The sequence below is a fragment of the Scyliorhinus torazame genome, chromosome 8 (assembly GCF_047496885.1).
Source record: "Scyliorhinus torazame isolate Kashiwa2021f chromosome 8, sScyTor2.1, whole genome shotgun sequence".
NCBI lineage: Eukaryota > Metazoa > Chordata > Chondrichthyes > Carcharhiniformes > Scyliorhinidae > Scyliorhinus > Scyliorhinus torazame.
Genome location: NC_092714.1, coordinates 182,836,010 through 182,863,691, shown reverse-complemented (window position 1 = coordinate 182,863,691; position 27,682 = coordinate 182,836,010). Strand labels below are relative to the sequence as shown.

Sequence of the window (27,682 nt, the reverse complement as noted above, 5' to 3'; positions counted from 1 at the left end):
GTTCTGATGTGAGCAGTATCCAGGGCTCCAGGGCTCTGGTGAACAACTCATTAAGAAGAAATAGAAATCGCGAACAAAGCAGGATAAAGATGATTTCTTGAGATATGGCATTGTTAATTTTGCCAATGCAAATCAGGATGCAAAACCCATTGGTGTTATGTGCAGGGAAGTACTGGCAAATGAAAATTTTAAACTCTCAAAACTTCAAAGGCAGTTGAAGACTAAGCATGGCGAGTTCAAGGATACATCTCTTGATTTTTTTCAAAGAATCCAGCGAGAACTTAAATCGTCAGTTGAAGTCCTCAGCAGAAATGGAACATTGAACGACAAAGTAAGTGAGACCCTGCAGGATCACCTGTCGCATTAAAGCTAAACCAAAAATGGTGTGCCGTGAAGGTCTGCTGGCATGAGTCGCCATGGTCAGCCAACATGAGTAGCGAACGTCGGTGGGTGAGGGTCACGGAGGTCAGCTGGTGTGGGTGGCAATGGTGAGCCGGTTGGTAAAAGTAGGTCCTGGGAACAAAAGTTTGAAAAATACTGATCTACAAGATGGTGATTTTAACCAGCGGCCTTCAAAAGGACCTCTGGACACCACTGCAATACAGTACAATGTAATCTGGGCACAGCACAAAGTACCTAAAGTTTCTCCAAAGCCTCCCAAGACAGTATTACCCACACATCTCCTCACACTAAACTCCTGTTCCCACACGCGGCAGCGTACCACAACCTTAAATGAATCATCTGGAATGCAATGTGAGTCTGAGTATTAACTTAAGAATGACGTTAATGCAAACAATGCTGCGCAAGCTAATGTTAAGCAAGAACATCCTGCATTGAGTAAGAAAAGAGTCCTGCAAAAACTATAAAAACCTAATTCTCTGTATCTCTTTTTCTACCTCTTCTGGCTAGTTTATTTGAGAGAAGTTAAAAAGTCACCTCACCTGTGATTGATACTATACGTCCTTTACCCATTTCATATATTTGTTAACAGATTGCTTCTTCCATTTCGGTCCCACTATTCAGTGTCTATAATATCCCACTATTAACGTGACCAATCCTTTCCCATCATATATTCCAGTCCATACAGATTTTATTTATATCCTTCTGCCCCTTTTTCTACTGCCATTATATTGGGTCATACCTTCCGAGCTCCCCAGCGTTGGACTTGGGGGCTAGCCCAAAGATGCGTTGTGGAATCCCTCTCAGACCTTTATAGGTAAGGGTTTGCATGGTAACTGCACAGAAGCACTAACTTCCTCTGGGAAATCGCCATGCACTGGGAACCATCTGAAAATAAGGTTTAAATCATTGACTTCACATGGTTCCAGCAGGGTTACACCAATAATTACTCAGAAAACGCTAAAAGAATTAAAACTTCTCTAACTTCTGGATAACTATTGTAAAGACCCATACGGATCGCCCCACTCTCCTATCCACCTCCCCGCCCCCAATGGTTTTTCCGACTACCCTGACACTTACCCTGACTCTCCCTGACCTGTCAGTTGCACTGGGCCCTTCAAAGTTAGCTGCTTTATGGCAGTTATTGTCTCACAGAGGGTGCATGGCCTACATGAATCCGCTGGAGTTGGCCTGCGCTGGGACCTGTGAAAACTCTTTTGATGCAGGACCCAAACAGCTCCAGACATTGGAAGTTTCAACGCTTCCGAAACCAGGAAGTGAGTTTTAGATTATTCTAATTCCTGTAGGCCATAATTTTCTGACACTAGTTGGAAGTTATGGTCTACTATCTCTAACTAATACAGCTACTTCATACCTTCGCCATCCTTTCCATTCCTCTCCGATTATGTTCAAACCTGCGGTATTTCGTTGCCAGTCCTGTTCTTCATGCAACTATGTTTCAACGATTCCTATAAAACTGGCTGCTCACTGCAGATTCTCCCATTTTATTTTGGTGTCAGTGTACATTGCTGCATTCCAATTCTCTTTCCGTACCTAGTGGTACACTAAGGCAGACTTTTGTCCAGTTCCAAAGCTAGTAATTCCCAGAACAGATCACTAGTCTATCGCCAGGGGCTTATAGCTTGAGGGGGTGTCACTCCACATCAAGTGTTGTTGACTAGGAGTCTTTTCCCCTCTTACCACAATCCATTGACGTGTTTGGAAGGATTTTGCAGGTTCACACTCAATCTGTTTGGCCGCGTTATGAACGCACATTCCTTGGTCATCATGTCCTGGGGTGGGATTCGAACTAGAAGCTCCTGGCTCAGAGGCAGGAACACTGCCCAATGCGCCACAACACCGTATTGCTGTATTGAGCAGTTTAATTCATCTTTAATTGTTGCTTCTGTTTCTTTACCTTTAAGTATTATATTTATGTTTGATAATTATTATTTTCTAAAGTCATTTTTGTTACCTTTGTTCCTTCCCCTGAAATCTCAACCTCCTAGCTTCTTTTATCTTCAGACACGTATTCTTTTGACCAGATCTCTTCACTCATTTTTCTAGTTTAAAGTCCGATCAACAGCCCTATTCATTCTTTCCTCAAGTGCAATGGTCCCACTCAGGTTACTTGTCCCAGCAAGATAGTTTTCCTGTCCCAGTATCAGCGTCAGTATTCCGTGCAATGGAATCCTACTTCCCAATATGATGAATGAAAATAGGAAAATTAAAGATTTGTGAACTAAGGGAATGAAAGGTGCAATCCTGGCAACTGAAAGCTAAAGCTCAATTTATGCAGTTAGAATCTGTATAAAATAGAAGGTGAAACCTTAAACGAGTTTATTTGTACAAACTTCACTTCAATCCATGTTCAATCAGTCGTACAAAATTAGGAAATACAATTCATGGTATGTTCTATCCATTTCTGCTGAATGAATCATTCGGCCCAATGTTTACTGAGGAGGGAGGGGAGGGGGTTTCGGAATGAAGATGAGAAGCCTGAAAGAGTGGGATTACCCCAAGTGCCACAAAGTGTAACTTAACGGCCGCATGTTTTATTTCAAACTGATTTTGCACCCAAATGCCAGGCTAATTGCCAGGTTTGGCTACCTGCTGCGAATGCACTTACCTCATTAATCCAGCTAGTCTTGCCTCCTACCTGTCAGATTTCACGAGCATCAGGAATCCTGGTCAAGGTGGATCATGAACAGAAATCTTAAAACGAAGGCATGTAGCTTCCTGATTGGTTTCAGTTTCAACCTACCACCTCAGAATGCTTTGCTCACCAACTCTTATCCCTCATTCGTTAAACCCAGAACTGGGCAGATCTGAGGCAGCTTGGATTCCTTGTCCAGATTTGTAACATTTTTACCTCCCCCAAGCTAACCCACCCATTTCTGGGAATTTAAATTACCTCCTAATTTTTCAATACAAATTCTTTCAGTCAATCTGCAGAAAGATTGGAGAAGTGCGCAAGGACAGATGTCAAAGGAAGAATATTCAGCCAGAATACATTATTACCCCGCTCCCTTACGAGCACCACTTTGCACCCCCATGCAGGGGTATGCTCTTGTCAAATGATCGTTTGCCAGGGAGGCGAAGACATTGTGATATTGCCACTGGACTAATGATCCAGAGACTCAAGGTAACACTTTGGGGACCCAGGTTCAAATCCCACCACAGCAGATGGTGAAATTTGAATTCAATGGTGCTAGATGGAAACTAACCCATTTCTTGCCACTGAAATGATTATCAGTGAAGATAGGGCTCCATTTCTGTTCAAACATCCCTTTGAAGTCAGTTCTCCTCCTCAAAATTGAACTGAAAATCCACTCGTCACCAGAATTACCCTGGTAGGAGCACATGGGCCAGTACGGCTACCTGAGGTCACCTTGAAAAATGTTTCCTTCCACTGTGGTCAGAGAAAACTATAGCTTTCTAATGACTTTCCCTTCCATCCACCTGAAATGTACACTGGTTATTTCAAAGGATTTGTAAATCTGGAAACTATTGTGCAATGAATCCATGTCCCATGGAAGACAAAGGACAATTGTAAATCGTACACAGAAGCCTTTCGGTTGTGCTCTAGCTTATCCAGCCAAGTCAACAATTATAATTTTCAAAAAGGACCATGCCCTGAAAAGGAAGATTGTCTGCTAAAAAATGTTCAATAAAATTCATCAATCTGAACATCAGAACCATTTTCTCTTATTTTCGGTAGGTTGCAAATCCAATGTTACCCTCCTGTGTTGTCTACTTTTGAGGCTGTAGATGAATAATATTCATCTTTTATCCAGCACTTAAAAGAAGATCTCCCAACACAAACCTTCTTGATATTTTCTTCAGGAGGTTCCTCAACTGTTCATGGTAAAAAGGATAGTGTTCCTTTCTTTGAAGTGTCACATTGGGCTTGATAAACGCAAGGAACAGAGCCCAGAAGAACATCAAATAAACCTTTGTAATGAAGTTGTATAAAAAAAAACAATGACTTTTACAATCCTTTGAAAGACTCTTTGTTATAAATAAAAAGAATGGATTTAAATCTTCAGCGATTCAATATTCTGCTGATGCAAAGTGCTAAACTAAACTGACTGGCACCAATAGGTTTAATATTCAATGTCACAAAAGAAACAACACTCCTTCAAGTATGCATTCTTATTGTGAATATTTGAATCAATGGTTAATGATACACTTCACAGAATGAAGCATTGTGCACAATAGGAAATGGCCTTTCAAAGAGGATAAATATTTTCTCGCAAGCTTTAATCAAGGCATTCTTTCTAACTCCAAGGTTCACAGCAGCAGTTGGCCTGTGTACTTTAAACAGTTGCTTGGTAGTACAGAATTTGAATATTGTTAAAAAGCTGAACATATTGCTGAATCTTTTCATCTTGCACTCATCAGGACAAACAAATGAATGCCAAATTTCAAACTATTGCAACAAATTATACCAGAGGACACTGATTACCTTAAATTTATATTTGCGATCTTTGAATCTGCAGACAATTTTCTTAAATAACTTGCTGCACTCGAACCCACACTGAAATTCACTTTTGCAATGCGATTCTAACACGTTCTCTTTCCTCCGACCACTGTCCATCACAAGCATATCATAACTAATCAAAATGCACATTGTGGTTTATATAGCTCCACGCACATAATATTGGTTTTATCAGCAATTTTGTAAATAGGGTCCTAGACATTTGCTCTCATTGCGAACTTGATGCAGAAATAGAGCACGTCAAAGATATCCCACAGGACAATATTGCTGAAAAGAGAGACATGTTGAGGAAACTTTGAAAACAAAACAAATATGTTCAAGCCTTGTGCCTTCTTTGAATTACCAGGGAGCTTAGGGGAACTTATAGTTCCCCATTGCCTTCTCTATGGCAACAACTCAGCCAATCATACCCTCCTGTGTTGTCTAGTTTCAAGGCTCTATTTGAAAATATTCATCTTTTAGCCAGCACTTAAAAGAAGATCTCGGTACAGTGGCACAGTGGTTAGCACAGCTGAATCATAACTCCAGAGATCCAGGTTCAATTCTGGCCTCGAGTGACTGTCTGTGTGGAGTTTGTACCTTTTCTCGGTGTCTGCGTGGGTTTCCTCCGGGTGCTCCAGTTTCCTCCCACAGTCCAAAGATGTGCAGATTAGGAGGATAGGCCATGCTAAGTTGTCCTTAGTGTCCAATAAAGGTAAGGTGGGGTTACGGGGATAGGGTGGAGGTGTGGGCTGAAGTAGGGTGTTCTTTCCAAGGGCCAGTGCAGACTCGATGGGCTGAATGGCCTCCTTCTGCACTGTAAAATCTATGATTCTCTGATTTGCATCCAATCTGCACACTTTTCTCCTGTAGTACTAATTGTGGTGATCATTTGAAATTTGGCACTCTTGTGTTTGTCCTAATGAGTGCAAGATAAAAGGTTTCAGCAACATGTCTCTTTTACCCCACAATATTCAAACTGTATAATTTATAAAGTCACATCCATATTCCCATAAATGAGACAGCACCATGCGCTGAATAACTCATTCATGTATGAGTCCAGAAACCATATGCTGGCTTTCTTCCTCAAACATTCTGGCAAACATTGAATTAATCTTTTCTAAATATTGGTTGCTTCTGCCCTCTATAAGAGTGCTTTATGTACTTGCTGCCATCAGATCTTTAATAAGTGAAAGCATTCAGTAAACTCTCATCAATTGTTGATTGTTGATAACAATGCTTCAGGCAGTCCTGCTGTCGTAAAATATTTTGTGCAATAAAGGACCAACGCAAACACTGTCCTCCCTTGATTTCCCTCCCTCTGATCTCGGTATCTATCTCCTCTTGCTCCAATGCATACTTCCTCTCGCTCCCTCTTTTTCCCCAATATGGAGCCATCAGGAATATAACAGGGACAAGGATTGAATCCCCACAATCCCACCACTGTTGGGGTCAGTAAAAACAATCTTCACAGGAGACAGGAGACAACTCTGCCCCAACAAATTGCTTGAAATGATAAAAGGTTACATGTTAGCAAATTATCTGCACAATATATTCCTGGTAATAAACATGCTGTTTTTACGATAGAAAGTGAATTAATCTGGTCGTTCAAATTAGGTAATTTTAATTAAACTACTTTTCTGAACCATTTCAATTCAAAATTGTCATTTGAATTAAGCAACTTCAATTTCACAGTGCTCTGTATGTAACTAGTATGGGGGAAAAACACAGGGCAGAATTTTAGACCCCCCTCCCAGGCAGGTTCTGAAGTGGGGGGGGGGGCGTAAAGTTGAATGGGTACCTGCAGCCCCCGACTCCCAACAACCAGGAACCCACCTGTTGGATTGGATTGGATTTGTTTATTGTCACGTGTACCGAGGTACAGTGAAAAGTATTTTTCTGCGAGCAGCTCAACAGATCATTAAGTACATGAGAAGAAAAGGGAATAAAAGAAAATACATAATAGGGCAACACAACATATACAATGTAACTACATAAGCACTGGCATTGGATGAAGCATACAGGGTGTAGTGTTAATGAGGTCAGTCCATAAGAGGGTCATTTAGGAGTCTGGTGACAGTGGGGAAGAAGCTGTTTTTGAGTCTGTTCGTGCGTGTTCTCAGACTTCTGTATTTCCTGCCCGATGGAAGAAGTTGGAAGAGTGAGTAAGCCGGGTGGGAGGGATCTTTGTCCAAACCCAGGCAGGATGGCAGGTGGATAGGCGAGCAGGTGCGTAGGGTGGTAAGTGGGTCTGGTGACAGGTGGACCCGGTGGCAGTGGGTGGGGTGGTAAGTGGGGATGGTTGGCAGGTGAACAGGGAAGCAGGTGAGTCGGTGGTAAGTGGGTAAGCTGGTAAATAGGTAAGATGGTAAGTGGGTAGTGGGATCAGGTCAGGGGGAAATCAGGGAACCAGGGTGGAGTGTGGGGGTGTGTGGAGTCTGGTGGTGAAGTGGGTCAGGCCAACTTTACCAGGGAGAGGGGAGTTAGGGGTTTGTTGCGTGGGAAATTGTGTGGGCGGTCACAGGGTTTGGTCGGTGAGGGTGATGTTTGTTCTATGGTCCCCGGAAATTAGACTGGAATATTTCTGTCTAATATTTCCTGGGTAAGTGTTCACATGTATAAGTCTGAATCGTCCGCAGTCTCAGTGTGGGCTTTTCTGGTTCGTCCCACTGCCGGGATCATCCGGTCCAACCGAAAATCAATGGACGTTTGGCTGGGCCACCAAATCTCCCACAACAGTGCTGGAAAATCCCGGCCTCTGGCTGTAACTCAAGGCTGGAAGTTTTTCCACAGGGTTGCAGGGAACCGGGAAATTGCCCACCGTATGTTGAACCCTCCTGGCGATCTGGAGAGTGGATTTTATGAGCATGATCTAATAGGCTGGAATCGAGGCGGCATTCCCAGCACTTGTAGCGGCAAGAAAGACTCTGCTATCTAACGGCACTCTGGCTTTTTTTGGTGGCCAAGGGGGGAATGTACACAGTCGCCTTTGCGACACTGAGGAGCTCTGCTTGCCAGAACTCGTTAGTGCAGGAGGAGACCAGGACGCCATTTATAAATGGAGACTGTGGGCGGGATTCTCCAACCCCCGCCGGGTCGGAGAATCGCCGGGGAGCGGCGTGAATCCCGCACCCGCCGGTTGCCAAATTCTCCGGCGTCGGGGGTTTGGCGGAGGCGGGATTTGCGCCGCGCCAGTCGGGGGCCATTGGCCGATTCTCCGGACCGCGATGGGCCGAGTGGCCACCCGTTTTCAGCCGGTCCCACCGGCATATGTTATGACAGGTATTTACTGGCAGGACCTGGCTCCGCGGGTGGCCTCTGGGGTCCTCGGGGGGAGGGGAGTGGCGCGGGGGGATCTGGCCACGGGGCCCACCAATCCACGGGCAGACCTGTGCCGTGGGGGCACTCTATTCCTCCGCTCCAGCTGGTGTAACAGTCCGCGATGGCCGGCGCGGAGATGAATCCCTCTGCGCATGCGCTGGGATGACGCCAGCATATGCTGGTGCTCCCACACATGTGCCAACTCGCGCCGGTCGGTGCCAGTTGGCATGGCGCCAAGCCTCTTCCACACCAGCCGGTGCGGCGCAAACTACTCCGGCGCCGGCCTAGCCCCTGAAGGTGCGGAGGTTCACGCCACTCCTTCACGCCGGAGTTGCCCACCCCGCCAGTTTCCGAAGAATCCCGCTCCCGATCTCTCTAACCCCAATGTGACCTCCGGATCCCTCAATGTCCCAACTAGCAATGACCCTGCCAGTGCCACGTGGGAACCCTGGCACTGCCAGTGTGCCAGGCTGGCAGTGCCAAGATGCCCCAGTGGTACCAGCAGTGCCAGGATGCAGCCTTGCCCACAGACCAACCACCCGGGGGCCTCCAATTCCCTGGGAGGACCCAACCCCCAAGTGCCATCCTTCCTGGTACCCATTGGTGGGGACCAGTACTGAACGGCGCTCTCCTAAGGTCTCTGAGGCAATGGGGTTAGATCCCAAAGCCTCGGGTAGATCAGGCGAGTCCATATTAGAGTGAGACTAGCTGGTCACTCTAATTTGCAGATTTGCCAAATACTGATCCCACCCACAATGGGTGGATCCAGGTCACGAGATCCTGTTAGATCTTGCGAGGTGTGGCGAGCAGAGTAAATTCCAGAAGTGGTCTCTCCCAGCATCTACTGGCTGCATCACATCCCGTTTTGGGCGGGATGTGGTCAGTAGATCGCACTCTATATTGCAGCACTGACACAGATACATGATAAGTGTGAGAAATTATGCATAGAATTAACATGCTCAATTTTAAATCTGCTCCAAACAGATTGAAATTTTTCATAAAAGGTGTGAACCATCTTATCTTAGAATCTCCGCTCAGTGGGAGAATTTGGAGCTTATTCATTGAAAAAAATCTTGATTGATCTTGACCTCTGAAGTAAAGTAAATTCACTCAAGCAACAGCCCTCCCACCGTGCGCTGAGCTTCACCATTGAGTCTTTTTCCCTTCTCATATTAAAGGATCCACCCTCGCACAAGTCACTATTGGGTTGAATCAGCTGCTTCCTTCTAAGTTGAAACCTAATTCCTGTGGCCCATCGACACTGCCAGAATAAGCCAGAGGGCCTCAGCCGGATAAATGAATGCTACACTCTGATTGGTCCAGAGGATTTGAGGCGTGACATTTCATATATCAAAGTTGATGTTTCAGCGGACCAATAAAGGTGTCTCAACTTCAAGACAGGTTACATGAACCAGGTGCCCTCCTCGGGACATTGTTTGCCTGCAGAGACAATATAGTCCCTCATTTGTGGACAATTTCCCAATGATGGGGGCACATGATCAGCCAATACCAATGTGGTTACTCTTATCGGTGGGGGTTCATTGTAATAGCAACAGCTGTCTCATATGTTCCACCAAGAAAGGTTGGAGAGGATACAGAGTGAGATTAACCAGGGATGACAGACTTTCGCATTGTGATGGAAACATATGGGATATTGACTTTCTGGAAGAAATTGAATGGAAAAGGAAAGATTTGTAGGGTTGAGGGAAAGAGCAGCCACATGAGACTAAATGGAAAGCTTTGGGTCAAAAGGTTTCCTGGTTAATGTAAGATTTTATAAAAGTAATTTGACACATCAGACGCTGGAAGCATACTATCTATTTAGTGGGTATTTTTGGGTTCTGCCACTTTCACACCTGCGTTATGTGAAAAATTAAAATGCGAGTTCAATGCTAGCGAGTTCGCTAAACCAGATGCCTTGTTAGTAATATGCTGATCCTGTGTACAATTAATTCATGACATATAAACTCACTTGTGGGATTGTTCAGTACCATCCTTCAGTTCTGTCTGCTCATGTGAAAGTGCTCAAAATCAAAGAAATATCAATGGTAATTCAAACATCCAGGTAAGGTTTGCAACATGTTGAGTGCTTTCCCAACCATTCCTCCCTTTAGTCCACGCATTGGTCCCACTTTCCCAATGGTCCCATATGTTCTAAGTTCAACAACAAGGGCAAAATTCTCCGTTATCGGCGGAAAGTCCGCCGATCGGCGCAAGAAACGGCGCAAATCCGACTTGCGTCACGTCGGAAAAATGGGTCGATAGTCTCCGGCCCAAAATGGGCTAGCAGCGACGTAACGGGATCCGCGCTTGCGCAGTGGTTCACGCCGTGCAGCGTCATACGCGCTGCACGGCGTGACGGCTCATAAGGCCGCGCTGCTCCCCCCCACCCGACCGGAACACCCGACCGCAACACCCGACTGGATGGCTGGCCCTCGCTCAGCCCCGAGGTTCGAGTCACGCGATGTGGAGGCGCTCCTGGACGCGGTGGAGCAGAGGAGGGACGCCCTGTATCCCGGGCACGGCCGCAGAGTTGCCCCACGCCACAGCCGGCGTCTGTGGAGGGAAGTGGCAGAGGCCGTCACCGCTGTGGCCCTGACACCACGGACAGGCACCCAGTGCCACAAGAAGGTGAACGACCTCGTCAGAGCAGGCAGGGTGAGCCTCCCCATATCCCCCATATCCGCCCCTCCCCCATATCCCCCCTCCCCCATATCCCCCCTCCCCCATAGCCCCCCTCCCCCATATCCCCCCTCCCCCATATCCCCCATATCCCCCATATCCCCCTCCCCCATATCCCCCCTTCCCATATCCCCCCCTCCCCCATATCCCCCCTCCCCATATCCTCCTCCCCCATATCCCCCCTCCCCATATCCCCCCTCCCCCATATCCCCCCTCCCCCATATCCCCCTCCCCCATTTCCCCCCCTTCCCCATATCCCCCATAACCCTCCCTCCCCCATATCCCCCCTCCCCCATATCCGCCATATCCCCCTCCCCATATCCCCCTCCCCCATATCCCCCCTCCCCCATATCCCCCCTCCCCCATATCCCCCCTCCCCCATATCCCCCCTCCCCCCATATCCCCCATATCCCCAAGTGAATCCAGCCCGAACCTTAACCTCTGCAATGCACGCGCAACCGATGGCGTGCATTCATATACCTGCCTAACACTGTTGCCTTTTACCCCTGCCCCCCCCCCCCACAGGAGAAGCGCGCACACAACAATAGGGAGCATGTGAGGACTGGAGGAGGGCCCGCTGATGAGAGGCCACTGATCGTACACGAGGAAAGGGCCCTGGAACTGGCTGGCGGACCTGAGGACCGGGAGGTTGCTGATGCAGAAGTCGGGGGCGTACTAGCGAGTGAGCCACCGACAGCCCGTCCCCATATCCCCCCTCCCCTATATCCCCCTCCCCCGTATCACCTGATCACTGCCTGATGTCTAACCATGCATGCTTCATTGTGTATCGCAGGACCAAACGTCCAGGCACCCATCCCCGCAGATGCAGACCGCCCGCAGGATGCCCCTCGGAGACCACAGGAGACGGAGAGACCCACACCCTCCAGCATGCGACGCCCGCAGGATGCCCCTCGGAGACCACAGGAGACGGAGAGACCCGCACCCTCCAGCATGCGACGCCCGCAGGATGCCCCTCGGAGACCACAGGAGACGGAGAGACCCGCACCCTCCAGCATGCGACGCCCGCAGGATGCCCCTCGGAGACCACGGGAGACGGAGAGACCCGCACCCTCCAGCATGCGATGCCCGCAGGATGCCCCTCGGAGACCACGGGAGACGGAGAGACACAGACCCTCCAGCATGCAACGCCCGCAGGATGACCCTCGCACACCACGGGAGACGGAGAGACCTGGAGCAACAGGGAGACGACACCGCCGTCACGTGCGGGAGCGACCACCCAGCGACGAGGGGGGCAGCCACAGGCCCCCGTCACATCCGAGCCAGGACACCACTACCCAGGACACCACTACCCAGGACACCACTACCCAGGACACCCCTACCCAGGACAGCACTACCCAGGACACCCCTACCCGGGACAGCACTACCCAGGAAGACGAAATACCGGACAGTGACTCAGAGTGGATGGGTGGAGACGAACCCCCACCCCAAAGTGCCATGGACTCAGAGTGGGACGAAGAGCACGACACAACGCCACTGCTGTCACCAACACCCTCCACCATCGCAGAAACACTCACCACGGTTGGGCACTTTAGTGATGAGGCGTCTGGTACAGTCACTGGTGCGCACAACACAGCCGTCCCGGTACAGCAGGTGGAGGTAGGAGCAGCAGAGGGACCGGGCGGTCGGAGGGCAGCCCAGCCCAAGCGAACATCTGCCGCCCAGATGGATCCCGGGTTCCTGCAGTTACCACACCCACACATAGATCCGATGCAACCACCGACCCGGAGACGGGCGAAGAGGGTGACGGGCGGCTTGCGGCGGCTGCGGTCGCAGGTGGAGGAGTCCACCCGCGTCCAGGAGCTGGGAGTGGTGCCGGTCATGCGTGCCACCCAGGCTGACACCGCACGGGTGGCGTCCGCGGTGGAGGCAATGGGTGCGACGGTGTCAGACACGGGGAACGGTTTGCGAGGCCTGGGGCCTTCCGTGCAGGCGGCGTCTGTGGCCCAGGAAATGGCTGCCCTCTCACAGGAGGCCATGAGCCAGTGCCAGCGCCAGATGGCAGAGGCGCTCAACGCCATAGCCCAGTCTCTGCAGGCCATGGCCCAGTCTCAGCAGGCCATGGCCCAGTCTCTGCAGGCCTTCGCTGAGGGCATCGGCGCCAGTGGCCATGTGCGAGCTGGCGTCGCACTGTCACAGACAGGGTTTGCCAACCCCCTGGGCTCCATGGCTGCAAACCTGCAGACCCCTGTCGATACCAGCACGGGCCTCCAGGACTGGCAGCGCCAGATGTCGGGGGGGTGTCGGATGGCCAGTCCGTTCGCATCCCCCACCCATGTAGAGGCCTGGGGGCCATCGGGCACCCCGAGGGAGGAGGAGGTGGTGTGGTCCGTCCCGGCTCCCTCTGTAGGGGAGGTCCCGGTACACCGCGACACCTCGGACTCCCCCCCTTCCGTCCCAGGTGCATCGGGTGGGCAACGGGCAGGACAGGCTGGCAGCCTGCCATCCCAGTCGCCCAGGCCGCAGCCTGGCCCATCTAAGCCAGGACGCCCCAGGAAACGGCCGCAAAAGGGATCCAGTGTCAGAGGGCAGGAATCACAGGAGTCCACCTCCAGTTCTGCTGTACCGTCTGGGGAACCACGTAGACGTAGTCAAAGGGCCCGTAAGGCCAAACAATTAGACACTGAGTAAGTTGGCACGGGTGCAGGGCACAGATGAGTTTTAGGGGCTAGGGCACGTGCATGAACTCCTTTGGTTATTAAAGTCAATGTTACACGTACCAAAGCTGCCTTTGTGCTCTGTCCAAAGTGTGCGGGGGTGTCATGTACGTTGAGCGCAAGTGTGTGTGTGAGGGGTGGTCTTACCTCAGCCCCAGGTGAGTCTGCCCCCTTCCCCCTGGGCCGCCATCAACATCCCCCGGGCAGAGGACGGGACCGTGCGCTGCAGTGTCACAGCCGCATGCAGGGATGGTCCGGGTGGATGGTGGTACTGTGGCCATGGGTCAGACATAGTCCAACGATGTAGAGCCAGGAGCTCATCGCAGGGCGGGTTGTCATCATCCTCCATGGCCTGCGATAGACACGCGTCCACCCGCAACTGTGTGAGCCCGGCCCGTTGTGCCGCAGGTGGATCGGCAATGGGGGGGGGCGGTGGTGTGCATGCGGGTGGGGTGGGTGGGGTTGGGGAGGGGGGTGAGGGTGCTGGGTGGGTGGATGGGTGGGGGGTGTGGGTGGTCGGCTGTTGCCATGGTGTGCGGTCTGTGGCCATACTACCCGATTCCCACGCCCATCTAGTCAGTGAAGCGGGCGTCTATCAGTCTGTCCCGTGCCCGCTGGGCCAGCCGGTAACGGTGGACAGCCACCCGCCTGTGTCTACCCCATCTGCCCTGACCATTGCCCCCATCCCCCTCATCTGGGGAGGACTGGGCCTCTTCCTGCTGCTCCTCCACTCCGCCCTCCTCTGCCTGCGGCACATCGCCCCTCTGCTGGGCTATGTTGTGCAGGACGCAGCACACCACAATGATGCGGCCGACCCTATCTGACCGATACTGGAGGGCGCCCCCAGAGAGGTCCAGGCACCTGAAACGCATCTTCAGCACACCAAAGCACCTCTCGATCACTCCCCTTGTCGCTACATGGGCATCATTGTAGCGGTTCTCCGCCTCATTGCGTGGCCTCCGTATAGGCATCATCAGCCACGATCGCAATGGGTAGCCCCTGTCGCCCAGCAACCAGCCCCTCAGCCGGGGATGGCGTCCCTCGTACATGCCGGAGATGGATGACCGCGACAACACAAATGAGTCGTGTACACTGCCTGGGTGACGGGCGCAGACGTGCAGGATCATCATGCGGTGGTCGCAGACCACCTGTACGTTCATCGAATAGGTCCCCTTCCTATTAGTGAACACGGCACTGTTATCTGCAGGTGGCCGCACGGCGACGTGCATCCCATCGATCGCGCCCTGGACCATGGGGAACCCGGCAACGGCAGAGAAGCCCACGGCCCGGGCATCTTGGCTGGCCCGGTCCACGGAGAGCTAAGACGAGCAAGGAGGGGACATGAGAAGTATTTGGCAGGAAGGATCAAGGAAAACCCAAAAGCTTTCTATAGGTATGTCAGGAATAAGCGAATGACTAGGGAAAGAGTAGGACCAGTCAAGGACAGGGATGGGAAATTGTGTGTGGAGTCTGAAGAGATAGGCGAGATACTAAATGAATATTTTTCGTCAGTATTCACTCAGGAAAAAGATAATGTTGTGGAGGAGAATGCTGAGCCCCAGGCTAATAGAATAGATGGCATTGAGGTACGTAGGGAAGAGGTGTTGGCAATTCTGGACAGGCTGAAAATAGATAAGTCCCCGGGACCTGATGGGATTTATCCTAGGATTCTCTGGGAGGCCAGGGAAGAGATTGCTGGACCATTGGCTTTGATTTTTATGTCATCATTGGCTACAGGAATAGTGCCAGAGGACTGGAGGACAGCAAATGTGGTCCCTTTGTTCAAAAAGGGGAGCAGAGACAACCCCGGCAACTATTGACCGGTGAGCCTCACGTCTGTAGTGGGTAAAGTCTTGGAGGGGATTATAAGAGACAAGATTTATAATCATCTCGATAGGAATAATATGATCAGGGATAGTCAGCATGGCTTTGTGAAGGGTAGGTCATGCCTCACAAACCTTAGTGAGTTCTTTGAGAAGGTGACTGAACAGGTAGATGAGGGTAGAGCAGTTGATGTGGTGTATATGGATTTCAGCAAAGCGTTTGATAAGGTTCCCCACGGTAGGCTATTGCAGAAAATACGGAGGCTGGGGATTGAGGGTGATTTAGAGATGTGGATCAGAAATTGGCTAGCTGAAAGAAGACAGAGGGTGGTGGTTGATGGGAAATGTTCAGAATGGAGTACAGTCACAAGTGGAGTACCACAAGGATCTGTTCTGGGGCCGTTGCTGTTTGTCATTTTTATCAATGACCTAGAGGAAGGCGCAGAAGGGTGGGTGAGTAAATTTGCAGACAATACTAAAGTCGGTGGTGTTGTCGATAGTGTGGAAGGATGTAGCAGGTTACAGAGGGATATGGATAAGCTGCAGAGCTGGGCTGAGAGGTGGCAAATGGAGTTTAATGTAGAGAAGTGTGAGGTGATTCACTTTGGAAGGAATAACAGGAATGCGGAATATTTGGCTATTGGTAAAGTTCTTGAAAGTGTGGATGAGCAGAGGGATCTAGGTGTCCATGTACATAGATCCCTGAAAGTTGCCACCCAGGTTGATAGGGTTGTGAAGAAGGCCTATGGAGTGTTGGCCTTTATTGGTAGAGGGATTGAGTTCCGGAGTCGGGAGGTCATGTTGCAGCTGTACAGAACTCTGGTACGGCCGCATTTGGAGTATTGTGTACAGTTCTGGTCACCGCATTACAGGAAGGATGTGGAGGCTTTGGAGCGGGTGCAGAGGAGATTTACCAGGATGTTGCCTGGTATGGAGGGAAAATCTTATGAGGAAAGGCTGATGGACTTGAGGTTGTTTTCGTTGGAGAGAAGAAGGTTAAGAGGAGACTTAATAGAGGCATACAAAATGATCAGGGGGTTGGATAGGGTGGACAGTGAGAGCCTTCTCCCGCGGATGGAAATGGCTGGCACGAGGGGACATAACTTTAAACTGAGGAGTAATAGATATAGGACAGAGGTCAGAGGTAGGTTCTTTACGCAAAGAGTAGTGAGGCCGTGGAATGCCCTACCTGCTACAGTAGTGAACTCGACAACATTGAGGGCATTTAAAAGTTTATTGGATAAACATATGGATGATAATGGCATAGTGTAGGTTAGATGGCTTTTGTTTCGGTGCAACATCGTGGGCCGAAGGGCCTGTACTGTGCTGTATTGTTCTATGTTCTATGTTCTATGAAGCGGATGTAGCGGTGCGCCATGGCATATAGGGCATCTGTCACTGCCCGGATGCACCGGTGCACCGATGTCTGCGATATGCCGGACAGGTCCCCACTCGGTGCCTGGAATGACCCCGTTGCATAAAAGTTCAGGGCCACCGTAACCTTGACGGACACAGGGAGAGGGTGTCCCCCGCCAGTGCCACGCGGTGACAGGTGTGCCAGCAGGTGGCAGATGTGTGCCACGGTTTCCCGGCTCATCCGGAGTCTCCTGCTGCATTCCCGGTCCGTGAGGTCCTGGTATGACTGCCGGGGCCGGTACACACGGGGCGCCCTCGGGTGCCTCCGTTGCCGTGGGGCCGCGACGTCCTCCTCCCCCTCCTCGTCTTGTCGGTCAGGTGTCCCTCCAGCCTGGGCGGCTGTAGCCTGCCCCTCTGCGGCAGCCTGCGCCGCCTCTCTGGCACGCTCCTCTTCCTCCTCCTCCTCCTCCTCCTCCTCCTCCTCCTCCTCATCCTCCTCATCCAGGGCAACATAGACATGAGCGGCTGCCACCATGGCGGCCAACATCGCTGGATGATCTGAAAACATGACGGCCTGGTGTGGGGGAGGGGAACGACGACATGTCATCATTGCCCATATCCCCTCCTCTCCCCAGCCAGGTGGTATGGACCGCATGGGTCCAACTGTTGGAGGCTGGCACCTGGCCAGGTGGACCAACTCACTTGCCCTCCCATCCCCCTCCTCGGCACGGACCCCCCCCAATCTCCACCCCAGCACAGACCCCCCCCCCCAACCTCCACCCCGGCACGGACCCCAACCCCCAACCTCCACCCCGGCATGGACCCCCCCCCCAATCTCCACCCCAGCACGGACCCCCCCCCCCCAACCTCCACCCCAGCACGGACCCCCCCCCCCCAAATCCCAACCTCCACCCCAGCACGGACCCCCCCCCAACCTCCACCCCGGCACGGACCTCCCCAACCTCCACCCCAGCACGGACCCCCCCCCCCCAACCTCCACCCCGGCACGGCACGGACCCCCCCCAACCTCCACCCCAGCACGGACCCCCCCCAACCTCCACCACGGCACGGACCCCCCCCCCAACCTCCACCCCAGCACGGACCCAACCCCCAACCTCCACCACGGCACGGCACGGACCCCCCCCCCCCAACCTCCACCCCAGCACGGACCCCCCCCAACCTCCACCCCGGCACGGCACGGACCCCCCCCAATCTCCACCCCAGCACGGACCCCCCCCAACCTCCACCCCAGCACGGAACCCCCCCAACCCCCAACCTCCACCCCGGCACGGACCCCCCCCCCCCCAACCTCCACCCTGGCACGGACCCCCTCCCGGCACTCCCCCGGAGCCCAGCCTACTGTAACCACCCCCCACCCCCGCCGCACACACACACACACACAACCCGAGACACACCTCTCCTCACGCAATCAGACTGCGGCCACGCCATTGCCTGCCCAGAGCCAACCCCCCAGGCCGTCACTCACCTCCACGCTGGTCGGCGTGACCTTGGAGCACCAGGTCACGCCGATGAAAAGGAGGTTTGATTCACGTCGACGTGAACGGTCATCACGTCGACGGGACTTCGGCCCACCCGGAAGGGAGAATATCGGCAGGCCGAAAATCGGCTGCCTTGCGCAGACCCGTGACATTCTCCGCGGCAGCGGCGCCATTAACGCCCCGCCCACTTTTCTCCCTTCGGAGACTTCGGCAACCGGCGGCCAACGGCCATTCTCCGACCCTCTGGGGAGTCGGAGAATGACGCCCCTGATTCCTCTCAGTGTCTTAACACAAACCCTATTGGGATCATATTTTGTGGGAGTGCAAGGCTGGAGGAATTTAGCACAAAGTTGTCTTCAGTTAACAGGCTAAATTCAACTTGTGCACACAGTGTAAATTGTTGTACTCAACGAAGACCAGGGAGTAATTTTGGGAGCAGAAAACATAAATTAGTATAAACATCCCATATTCCCCATGCTCAAACTCATATTGGCTGAGAGATGCAGAGTTCTCTACAGAAATATTCGTTCAATATTATAAAAGATGAAAATGAAGCAATGCTTCAATATTCTTTTGATCAACTGTTAAATGTCGATGTGCATGTTTGGGTGTGAATGTCTGCAGGACCATTTCCTCAATATCTCAATTAGGGACATTTGTGTCACAACAAGTACAATTATCAGTCCAGGCGACCATTTTGAAAGATAATTGGGATCTTTTTAGTTTGCTTTGCTCTTACAGAAAGGCTACCCTCCACACCATATTTAATGATGGACTGACCAAGAACTGACAGAATCATCCAATTTACATTAACAATGAGAATTGACTCTCCAAATTCTGGTTGGGAATCAACTGGTCCCGCAGATTCAGTCACTGACAATCCCCACTATGCTCAACATCAGTGAATTACTAACAGTTTTCGGTTTTGCTTTCTCTAACTCATGGAGTCAATCAAAAGCCACAATAATGCTGCAAGAAGCAACCATTAAAAAAAATCTGAACATTTACAAGGAACCACATAACTAAACATTTTAATAATTCATAGAATAGTACAGTAAAGAGCCGGGAAGTTTAATGTCACGAGCATGCCTGCATGACTGGTTTGACCAGGTTATCATTGCAACACTGAGCAGAGGCCACAATCTCATTCTGGTTGATATATTGGATATATGTTTATCTTCTTAGTGGAGTGGGTGTGAAAGGCATTAAAGCATAGCCTAAAAGGCTGGCAAGGTGTTATTGAAGAGAGGTCTAAATATATATTCATCAATGTTTGCATCATGTTACTTGAAGTGAGGAGTTAATTCGACTAATTTCAAATAGTACTCGAAGGCACTGAGTACGGGAAGCAAAGTTAATCCAATTTATCACTGTCAATGAGCTGAAAGATACATTTCATTTGCTCTGCTACAATCACTTGCAAACATATACAGATGAGTCTATTTTCAAAGGCCACGACACAGCTGTACTGACAGCTTCTTGAGATGTGTTTATGGGATTAAACATTAGTTTCATTTGGTGCTGGACATTACTAAACTGAAACTGAAAAGCAATGTAAAGCTTGGTTGGACAGGGTAGAGAGACATTTATCAGTGTTTAAATTCAGACTAGTGAATGGGCTCCTGGCATCAACAGCCTTATAGGAGTCTAGCTGCAATAGTTGAAACAAAATTCTGCAGTAGTAACTGTATACAACATTTAAGATGTGGCGGTTCTAACCAGACAAACTTACATTTTGCTTCCTTTAGAAAACACGGCTGGAATTCTAACCCACAGAAATGGCTTCAATCGTCAAGAGCAGGACATCTACCTTCTCCCAATTCTTGTGGTCGACAGTGGACCGCCAGCCTTGAGCAGCACTGGGACCCTCACCATCCGGGTGTGTGGGTGTGACAGTGATGGCACTATACAGTCATGCAGCGCCACAGCTTATGTGGTATCTGCAGTTCTGAGCCCAGGGGCACTTATAGCTCTGCTAGTCTGTATACTTATACTGATAGGTAAGCAAATAAGATAATTCCTTAAATTATAGAGCATTTATTTATTGTTGCTCCGTCAGGACCCTTAAGACTGAAAGAAAATATATGCGCCTGGTACATAACTGGCACTCGCTTAAATATAGACTACATATTTGATTAAATAAAAACAGAAAATGCTGTTCTGGCGGCACCTGTGGAGAGAGAAGCAGAGTTAACATTTCGAGCTTCAACGAACGCCTCCTTCAAGACATAGTCAATTCAAAATGTTAACTCTGAATCTCTTGCCACCGATGCTGCCGGACTTCCTGAGTTTATTTTTTCCAGCACTTTCTGTTTTTATTTTGATTTTCTGCATCCACGGTATTTCGCTTTTATCTTATGTTTGATAGATATTAACTTTGTTGAGGGATGTTACAGTATTTATTGTCCCTTTTGTCTCGATTTTTGAATTTAAACTCCAGTCCAGATCGTGCGACTTGTCTCTCTCTGTTGATTATATCCATACATTCATTCTACTCTTGGCAATGAAATTCAGATGCCCACAGTCGAGATCATCTGAAACCTCAGCACAACACTGGCAGTGGGCGAGGGACCAGCCCACTGAAGAAAGGTCATGTGGAGAACAGATGCAGGAGATGGTATTATCACACTGCTACATGATTGGGTGGAAGGATATAGTTGGGGCAAAGTAATACCACCTTTACTCTACATATACATATACATAGGGGCTGGTTTAGCACAGGGCTAAATAGCTGGCTTTTAAAGCAGACCAAGGCAGGCCAGCAGTATGGTTCAATTCCCGTACCAGCCTCCCCGAACAGGCGCCGGAATGTGGCGACTAGGGGCTTTTCACAGTAACTTCATTTGAAGCCTACTTGTGACAATAAGCGATTTTCATTTTTTCATTTTCATTTCATATAGACCATAGAATACATATTGTTCATTAACTTACACTGACATCCTAGACTTTAAACAGCTTCAAAATTTACGAGCACAAAGCACAAGTATGAAGAATAATGAACATACTTGTATTTGAAAACTAAAGCTGTGTCTCAGTATTAAACTGTAATAACATGGAAAGTTACACCTCATGACGCCTGGTGTACACTGAATGTTTCGGGAACAGTCACACTTGAGCATCCAAACCTCCAAATGATTTCTGAACATACCCCTCACCTGTCTTCATTCCACGAGTCAATCATGTCTCACTATCATGACTTTGGAGTAACATTGCCAAGTTTCAAACCGAAAGATTTTGAGCTTAACATTTTGGCCGGATTTCCCGGCCATTTGCTGGCGGTGGCATTCTCTGGTCCCGGCGGTAGTGCACCCCCACCCGTGGATTTCCCAGCGGCGTGGGGGGTTTCAATGGGAAATCCCATCGACAAGCAGCAGGAGTAGAGAACCCCACCGCCAGTGAATGATGCAGTCAAACTCTTCGTCTTCCCTAGCAATGGTAGTGGGGTTGACCCGCAATGGAGAATCTAGATCTTTATTCCAGATGTTCCAACAACAACATGTATTTATAGAGCATGTTTGATGTACTGGATCATCCTAAACATTGGGCAGTATTTAAACTTCCCCATGAACAGCGGCATGTTTGGGGAAGGGGGTGAGATGGGCAAGGAGGGTGCAGGGTGGAGATTTTGCCAACTCCCCAGCTGTCTCCAATTAAACTGAGGGTGGGAAGGCTTGTTGGTGGTCTTCCCCCCCAGAGGCCTTTAGGGCCTTTAACGACCACATAAAGGCCTCATCCTGTTGGGTTTTCCAGTCCAGCCACTATTGATGAGGTTGGGGTTGTCGCTAGTTCACAAGCACTTTGTGCCTTATTGAGAGACCCAGGATTGAGAAAGTGGGAGGACCCGCAGGAAGCAAATCCCCAGTCTGACATCCTACACCCATTGATGCCCACCCTTTTCTAACCGCTCCCCTCTCTCTCCCGCCCCCTGGCAGCCCCTTCCTCACAACCCCGTCCCGTGCCTTGACCAGAGCCCACACTCACCTCCGTCTCAGAACCTAGTGGTTATCTTCAAGGAAGGTTCCACTGATGTCCCAGCACTCTCGGTGGTATTGTCAGTACTGGAGAGTGCTAGTCTCTGATTGGCCAGCAGTTTCTGGGGGTGCAATCTAAACCCTATTCTGGTCTTAACTCAGTGGGAGATCCATCACTATTCAGGTAAATGCCTGATTACCTCAGAATAATGTCTGGCCTCTACAGAAAAGCAACGTAGAGCACTCACTGCTTCTTCAACAGTTGGGCGAGATGCCCCCCCCCCCTCCACCCCCCCACCCACCCTTCCCCATTGCCCACATTAAACCCCGGCCATTGTCACTGAACATCAGAAAGAGATATTCAGGCAGATGATCAAAAGTTTGGCCAAAGAGGTAGATTTTAAGGAACGCCAATAAGGAGGAAGGAGAGGTCGAAAGCTGAGTTTTGGGGTCTTGCAGCTGAAGGCACAGCCCCCAATGTTGACCAATTGAAATCAGTCATGTCCAAGAGGCCAGAAGTGTGGATATTACAATGGTGACCCTTCCACCGATTGGAAAACTGGTACCAACCCTGTCCTGGCCAATTTCGAGAGGCCTAATCAGATGATGCCCCTATGTTGCCGCCCCCAGACTTAGGTGGAGGGAAGTGGGAAAGTGGCCGGATCTCCACCCCGACCTTCCCTATCGATCAGATAGTGTGATCCCCTCCACAAACCCGTTCTGGTGGTGGCATTAAAATCCACCTGCCTTGTTTAGTTGCTGAAGGATTTGGTTGTGTCGAATGCCATTTTATCATAGTTCATTCATTTTCACTATGCATTTTACTGTGATGTTAATGTATCTGGTTCAAAATGTTTGCATTAAAATTCTGAAATCTGGGGGAATTAAGCGATGCTGGAAAAGAAGAGTGTAAAATCTTTCTGGACCAACAATCTAGAAGGAGTCAAATGACCTCCTTCATGCATCTCTTCCTTGCATTCCTGCGAAAAGTGTCAAAAGTCCCACCTTGGATATAATTGGAACAGAAAACACATTTCATTTCAGCACATTGTAATTTGAGTGGCTCTGCCACTCAATGGGAAATCCCATCGACAAGCAGCAGGAGTAGAGAACCCCACCGCCAGTGAATGGTGCAGTCAAACTCTTCGTCTTCCCGAGCAATGGTAGTGGGGTGGACCCGCAATGGAGAATCTAGATCTTTATTCCAGATGTTCCAACAACAACATGTATTTATAGAGCATGTTTGATGTACTGGATCATCCTAAACATTGGGCAGTATTTAAACTTCCCCATGAACAGCGGCATGTTTGGGGAAGGGGGTGAGATGGGCAAGGAGAGTGCAGGGTGGAGATTTTGCCAACTCCCCAGCTGTCTCCAATTAAACTGAGGGTGGGAAGGCTTGTTGGTGGTCTTCCCCCCCAGAGGCCAGGGTCCATTTAATTGATTTGGAGACAAATCACTAACATGGTGTCTTTTTATTTTTGTGCAGTACTTGTCCTCCTCATCTTGACTCTGAAGAGACATAGGAAGGGTCACATGATCTCAGAGGATGAGGAAGACATGCGTGACAATGTAATCAAGTACAACGATGAAGGAGGAGGAGAGGAAGACACCGAGGCCTACGACATGACTACCTTGCGAAGTCTGTACGATTTCACAGAAGTCAAAGCAGATGCAGAAAATGTGGCCCCTGAACTTCATTCTCTGCCACAGTGGTTTCAGAATCCTGATGCAGATTTTTCCATTTTCAGGAGTTTTGTCTGTAAAAAGCTCGAAGAGGCTGATGCTGATCTTTCTGTTCCTCCTTATGACTCTTTTCAAACTTATGCATATGAAGGCACGGGCTCTCTGGCACAGTCTCTCAGCTCCATTAACTCTCTGTCCACTGACTCTGATCAGGACTATAACTACCTCAGCGACTGGGGGCCTCGGTTTAGGCAGCTCGCCGGACTTTACTCAGGAAACCAGGCAGACGACGGATCATAGCATCCGCGAGCTCAACTCCCAGTTCCTCTTGCTTTATTGCAAAAACAGTACAATCAATCCCAATAAACGGGTGCAGCTTAAATCCTAAAAGCTGACACTCGAATCATTCAGGAAAGTCATAAAATAAACTTTCCTCTTCAAATAAAAAGAAATTACCTTCTCCAACTAAAGTTCCCAAACTGGAAACTGGCCAGTCTTTCAGAATCACTTACTGTGGTAAAACATTGCCAATGAAATGGTGATTCTAAACACAAGCTGGCAATATTCCCAGTGCAGTATCTTGACAAATCACCCTTCTTCAATGCGTTAAAAAGCTTGGCAGCTACAGTGAAGATAATACCTATTAATGTGCGACAGTCCAAATTTTAATACAACAGACAAGGCATTTGCTGGCCAGGAAGTATCACTGGTCTCTTTGAGGTGACATGGAATCCAAAAATGTCACTCTCAGTGAAGCACCATTTGGTCCAGAAAAGTTTCCAGTTTTGAATTGTTGAATTGATTTGACTGATTATTTGAAACACGTTTGTTAAAGCCCTGATAAAATGACAGCGCTTACACAATTACTTTTGAAAAAACAAACATTCATTGGCATTGGCATTACTGCAAGCTTTGATTGTGCAATAAAATGGCAGTGCCAGTCCTAATTAATGATTGTTGCCCTTGGCTGGATAACTAACTGTGGGCGTAAGGTGACAGCAAGTTTCATAGGTTGGCTGTAGGTTCCTTGGAAGCCCTTGCATCATGACACAGGAATGAAAGCAATTCCAGCCAAATTGCAAACATCAATTGGGGAAAGGATCCATAGAAAACAAAAAGGTCTCAGGACAGACAATGGGCACTAAGATACCTTTACTTCAGCTGATATTGGAGAAGTTAGCCATTGTGGTTAGGTCCATGAGGAAAATGAATTCAAGGTAGTCTCACAATGGTTGACACATCAGCCAAGACATATATAAATGGAAATACCGGATTCTGCAACCTTTAATTTTGTGAGGATTTGTGCATTTTTCCCTATAATGCATTGTACACTCATTGTACCGATGTAAACAATTCGCTGGGCCCTAGCTGAAGAGCAGTGCAAGCAGAAATGCTGGTGTTACTTATGCTGATAAGACAGTGATAATCCAGGGCCATTGGTTTATGGTGACTACTAGTTCCTCACTCTGCTCAAGCCTCTGAATGAGTCAATTCTTGATACTTTTTGGGATTCTCGGATTTTTACCAGGACCGTGCTCTGTTGTTTGATCTGTTTTCCCCAAAAAAGGTTAAAATGAAACTCAGTGGCTCGATTTGTAAGATGCAAAAGGAGCTGTCCTTATTTATCGGGTGAATGAATGAGTCAAGTTATGTTTTTATTGCCTGAGATCTAGAATTTCTAACCTGTGATCCACGGATCATGTTCCATCATTGTACCAATTTATGCTTGTGAAGAACCGCAACCCAGTGGCCTTGGTGACAACCCACAACAGTTGGGTGACTTTTCTTGTGTTTGTAACAGTTACCTTGATTTCTATCTTTTTCTTAGCTACACTTTCAATGAGCTTGATATCTTGCAGGCATCACTGGAGCTTCAGACCCACTGCTGTGCCAGAACAGATGGCGGTCCTGACCTCCACAACACATCCTCAACACTTCAGATTCTTAGCCCTACCTGCAGTTGCTTTGTTCTACTTCTGGAGCAAACCAGTTTGAGGAATTTGTTATCTGTACATTTGCAACAACCATCTCTGCTTCTCGGACACCATTGCAGTAGGCAGAGACATGAGGTGACAACCTATAGGGTCTAAGTTCCATTCTTCCCTTCCTGAACTTGCTTCTGGAACTCCTTCATCCTACGATACGATGCAGCTTGAGTACTGATGTTGGAACCAGTTCTTCTCAGACCCCCATCTACCCTCGACAATGAAGTCAACCAAATTCAGCTCTTTCCTGCTCGGACCTCGGGATATTTGAGGCTATTAATGTCACATGCTCACGCAGACGCATAACGTAGTATTCTTTAACTATAAGACACAATACAACCCTCTGTGCTGCAAAAACATCAAGAGTGTCGAATGGAGGCAGAATTTCCCCAGTTAGGATGCCCTATGGACAAAGCTACCATCCTTCAAAATAAATGTCAGATGTCATGAGGAAGAAACAGACTGAACATTCCTGACAGCTTTGGCTCTAGGCCGTGTTAGAGTTCACAAAGCATGACTTTTTATACAGAAAGATGCTGTCAAGGTCTAGTATGTGAAATGCAAGTGTCTGTGTCACTTTTTCCTTTTGCTGTAAAATATGACAGAATTGGTACATTTTTTTACTCCCCCTGTATAGTGATGAAGAGAAAGTAGTAAAAAGGTAAATATTTCTGGTGCTATGTTCAGTATTTTAAGATGCGGTAATCAGAAAATAAAACTTTCAATATTCATCTTTCATGTGACTCATAACGTTTCTTACCATGAAGCTGAATGTTTCAATTCCCTCTGTTCATGCTCAGTGAAATGTTGGCCTGAGTATAAAAGAGTTTCCTTGTTTTTAATTTGTGATTCTTTCTGTTAATTTTGGCAAAGAGATAAAAAAAATATTCCTCAAGAGTCCTTGTTAAGTAAAGCAAGTGTCTTATAATGTGTTTGAAGGGAATAAAATTTATGTACTGAAAAGCAAAGAATGAAATATTGACGAAATTTAAATTACATTTTGTTAAATACTCCAATGCCTTGAGGGACATTAACTCTCTCCCATGAAAAATGGACAACAGAACGCTTGCAAAATTAACCAAGGCTCTCAGCTACACACAGTGAGGATAAAAGACAAGAGAATTTCACTAGTCCAGTTTCATAACTAAGAGACTCTTATACAATCAATTGCACTGGCAAAGTGACTGTTTCCTGGACAAACATAATCACCCGTTTCGCACACAGTGGATCCCACAGACTTAAATAAGAAGGGCCATTTTTTTTCTTTCTGGTGGTGGGAGGAATGTTTCAATGAAGATTATCAGGGAAATTCTTGATCTTCCTTCCGAGCAAGAACATGGGATCCTTAGAATATATCTAAAAAGGCAGATGGGACCTGGATTCTGTCATCACTCTCTCGCATCTGTGTCAAAAGGGTTGTGGGTTTAGGTTCCACTCAGATAATTGAGCATGAGATCCAGGCTGATATTCTATTGCAGTACAAAGTGAAGTACCAGTAGAGATAGACAGCAACTTTAAGGTATGTTCCCTACTTGGTAAATGTTTTTCAAAAATTACACTATTCAAAGAAAAGCATGGGGTGGGGAGCTAAAGGGGGTGTTCACCTGGTCTGCCTCTATTTATCCCTCAACCAACACCTCAAAAAAGGAAATACTAGTTACCACCACATTGTTCTTTGTGGCAGCTTGCTGTGCACATTGGCTGGTGCATTGCTTACATTACAACAAGACTACACTTCAAAGAATTGCTTCAATCCCTTGAAAGTGATTTGGCATATCCTGAGGTTGTGAAATAAATGCGAGTTT

General features: G+C 48.7%; 1 protein-coding gene across 1 annotated transcript in view; it reads left to right on the top strand.

Annotated features, from left to right (window-relative positions):
• LOC140428295 (cadherin-22-like) overlaps window positions 1–26,613 on the top strand; it is a 1,238,550-nt gene extending 1,211,937 nt beyond the window's left edge. The window contains exons 11-12 of the mRNA XM_072514610.1: window positions 19,984–20,235; window positions 23,696–26,613. Coding sequence (XP_072370711.1) covers window positions 19,984–20,235; window positions 23,696–24,192 — 749 coding nt within the window. The 3' untranslated portion in view covers window positions 24,193–26,613. The remainder of the gene's footprint in view (window positions 1–19,983; window positions 20,236–23,695) is intronic.
• The last annotated feature ends 1,069 nt before the right edge of the window (window positions 26,614–27,682 follow it).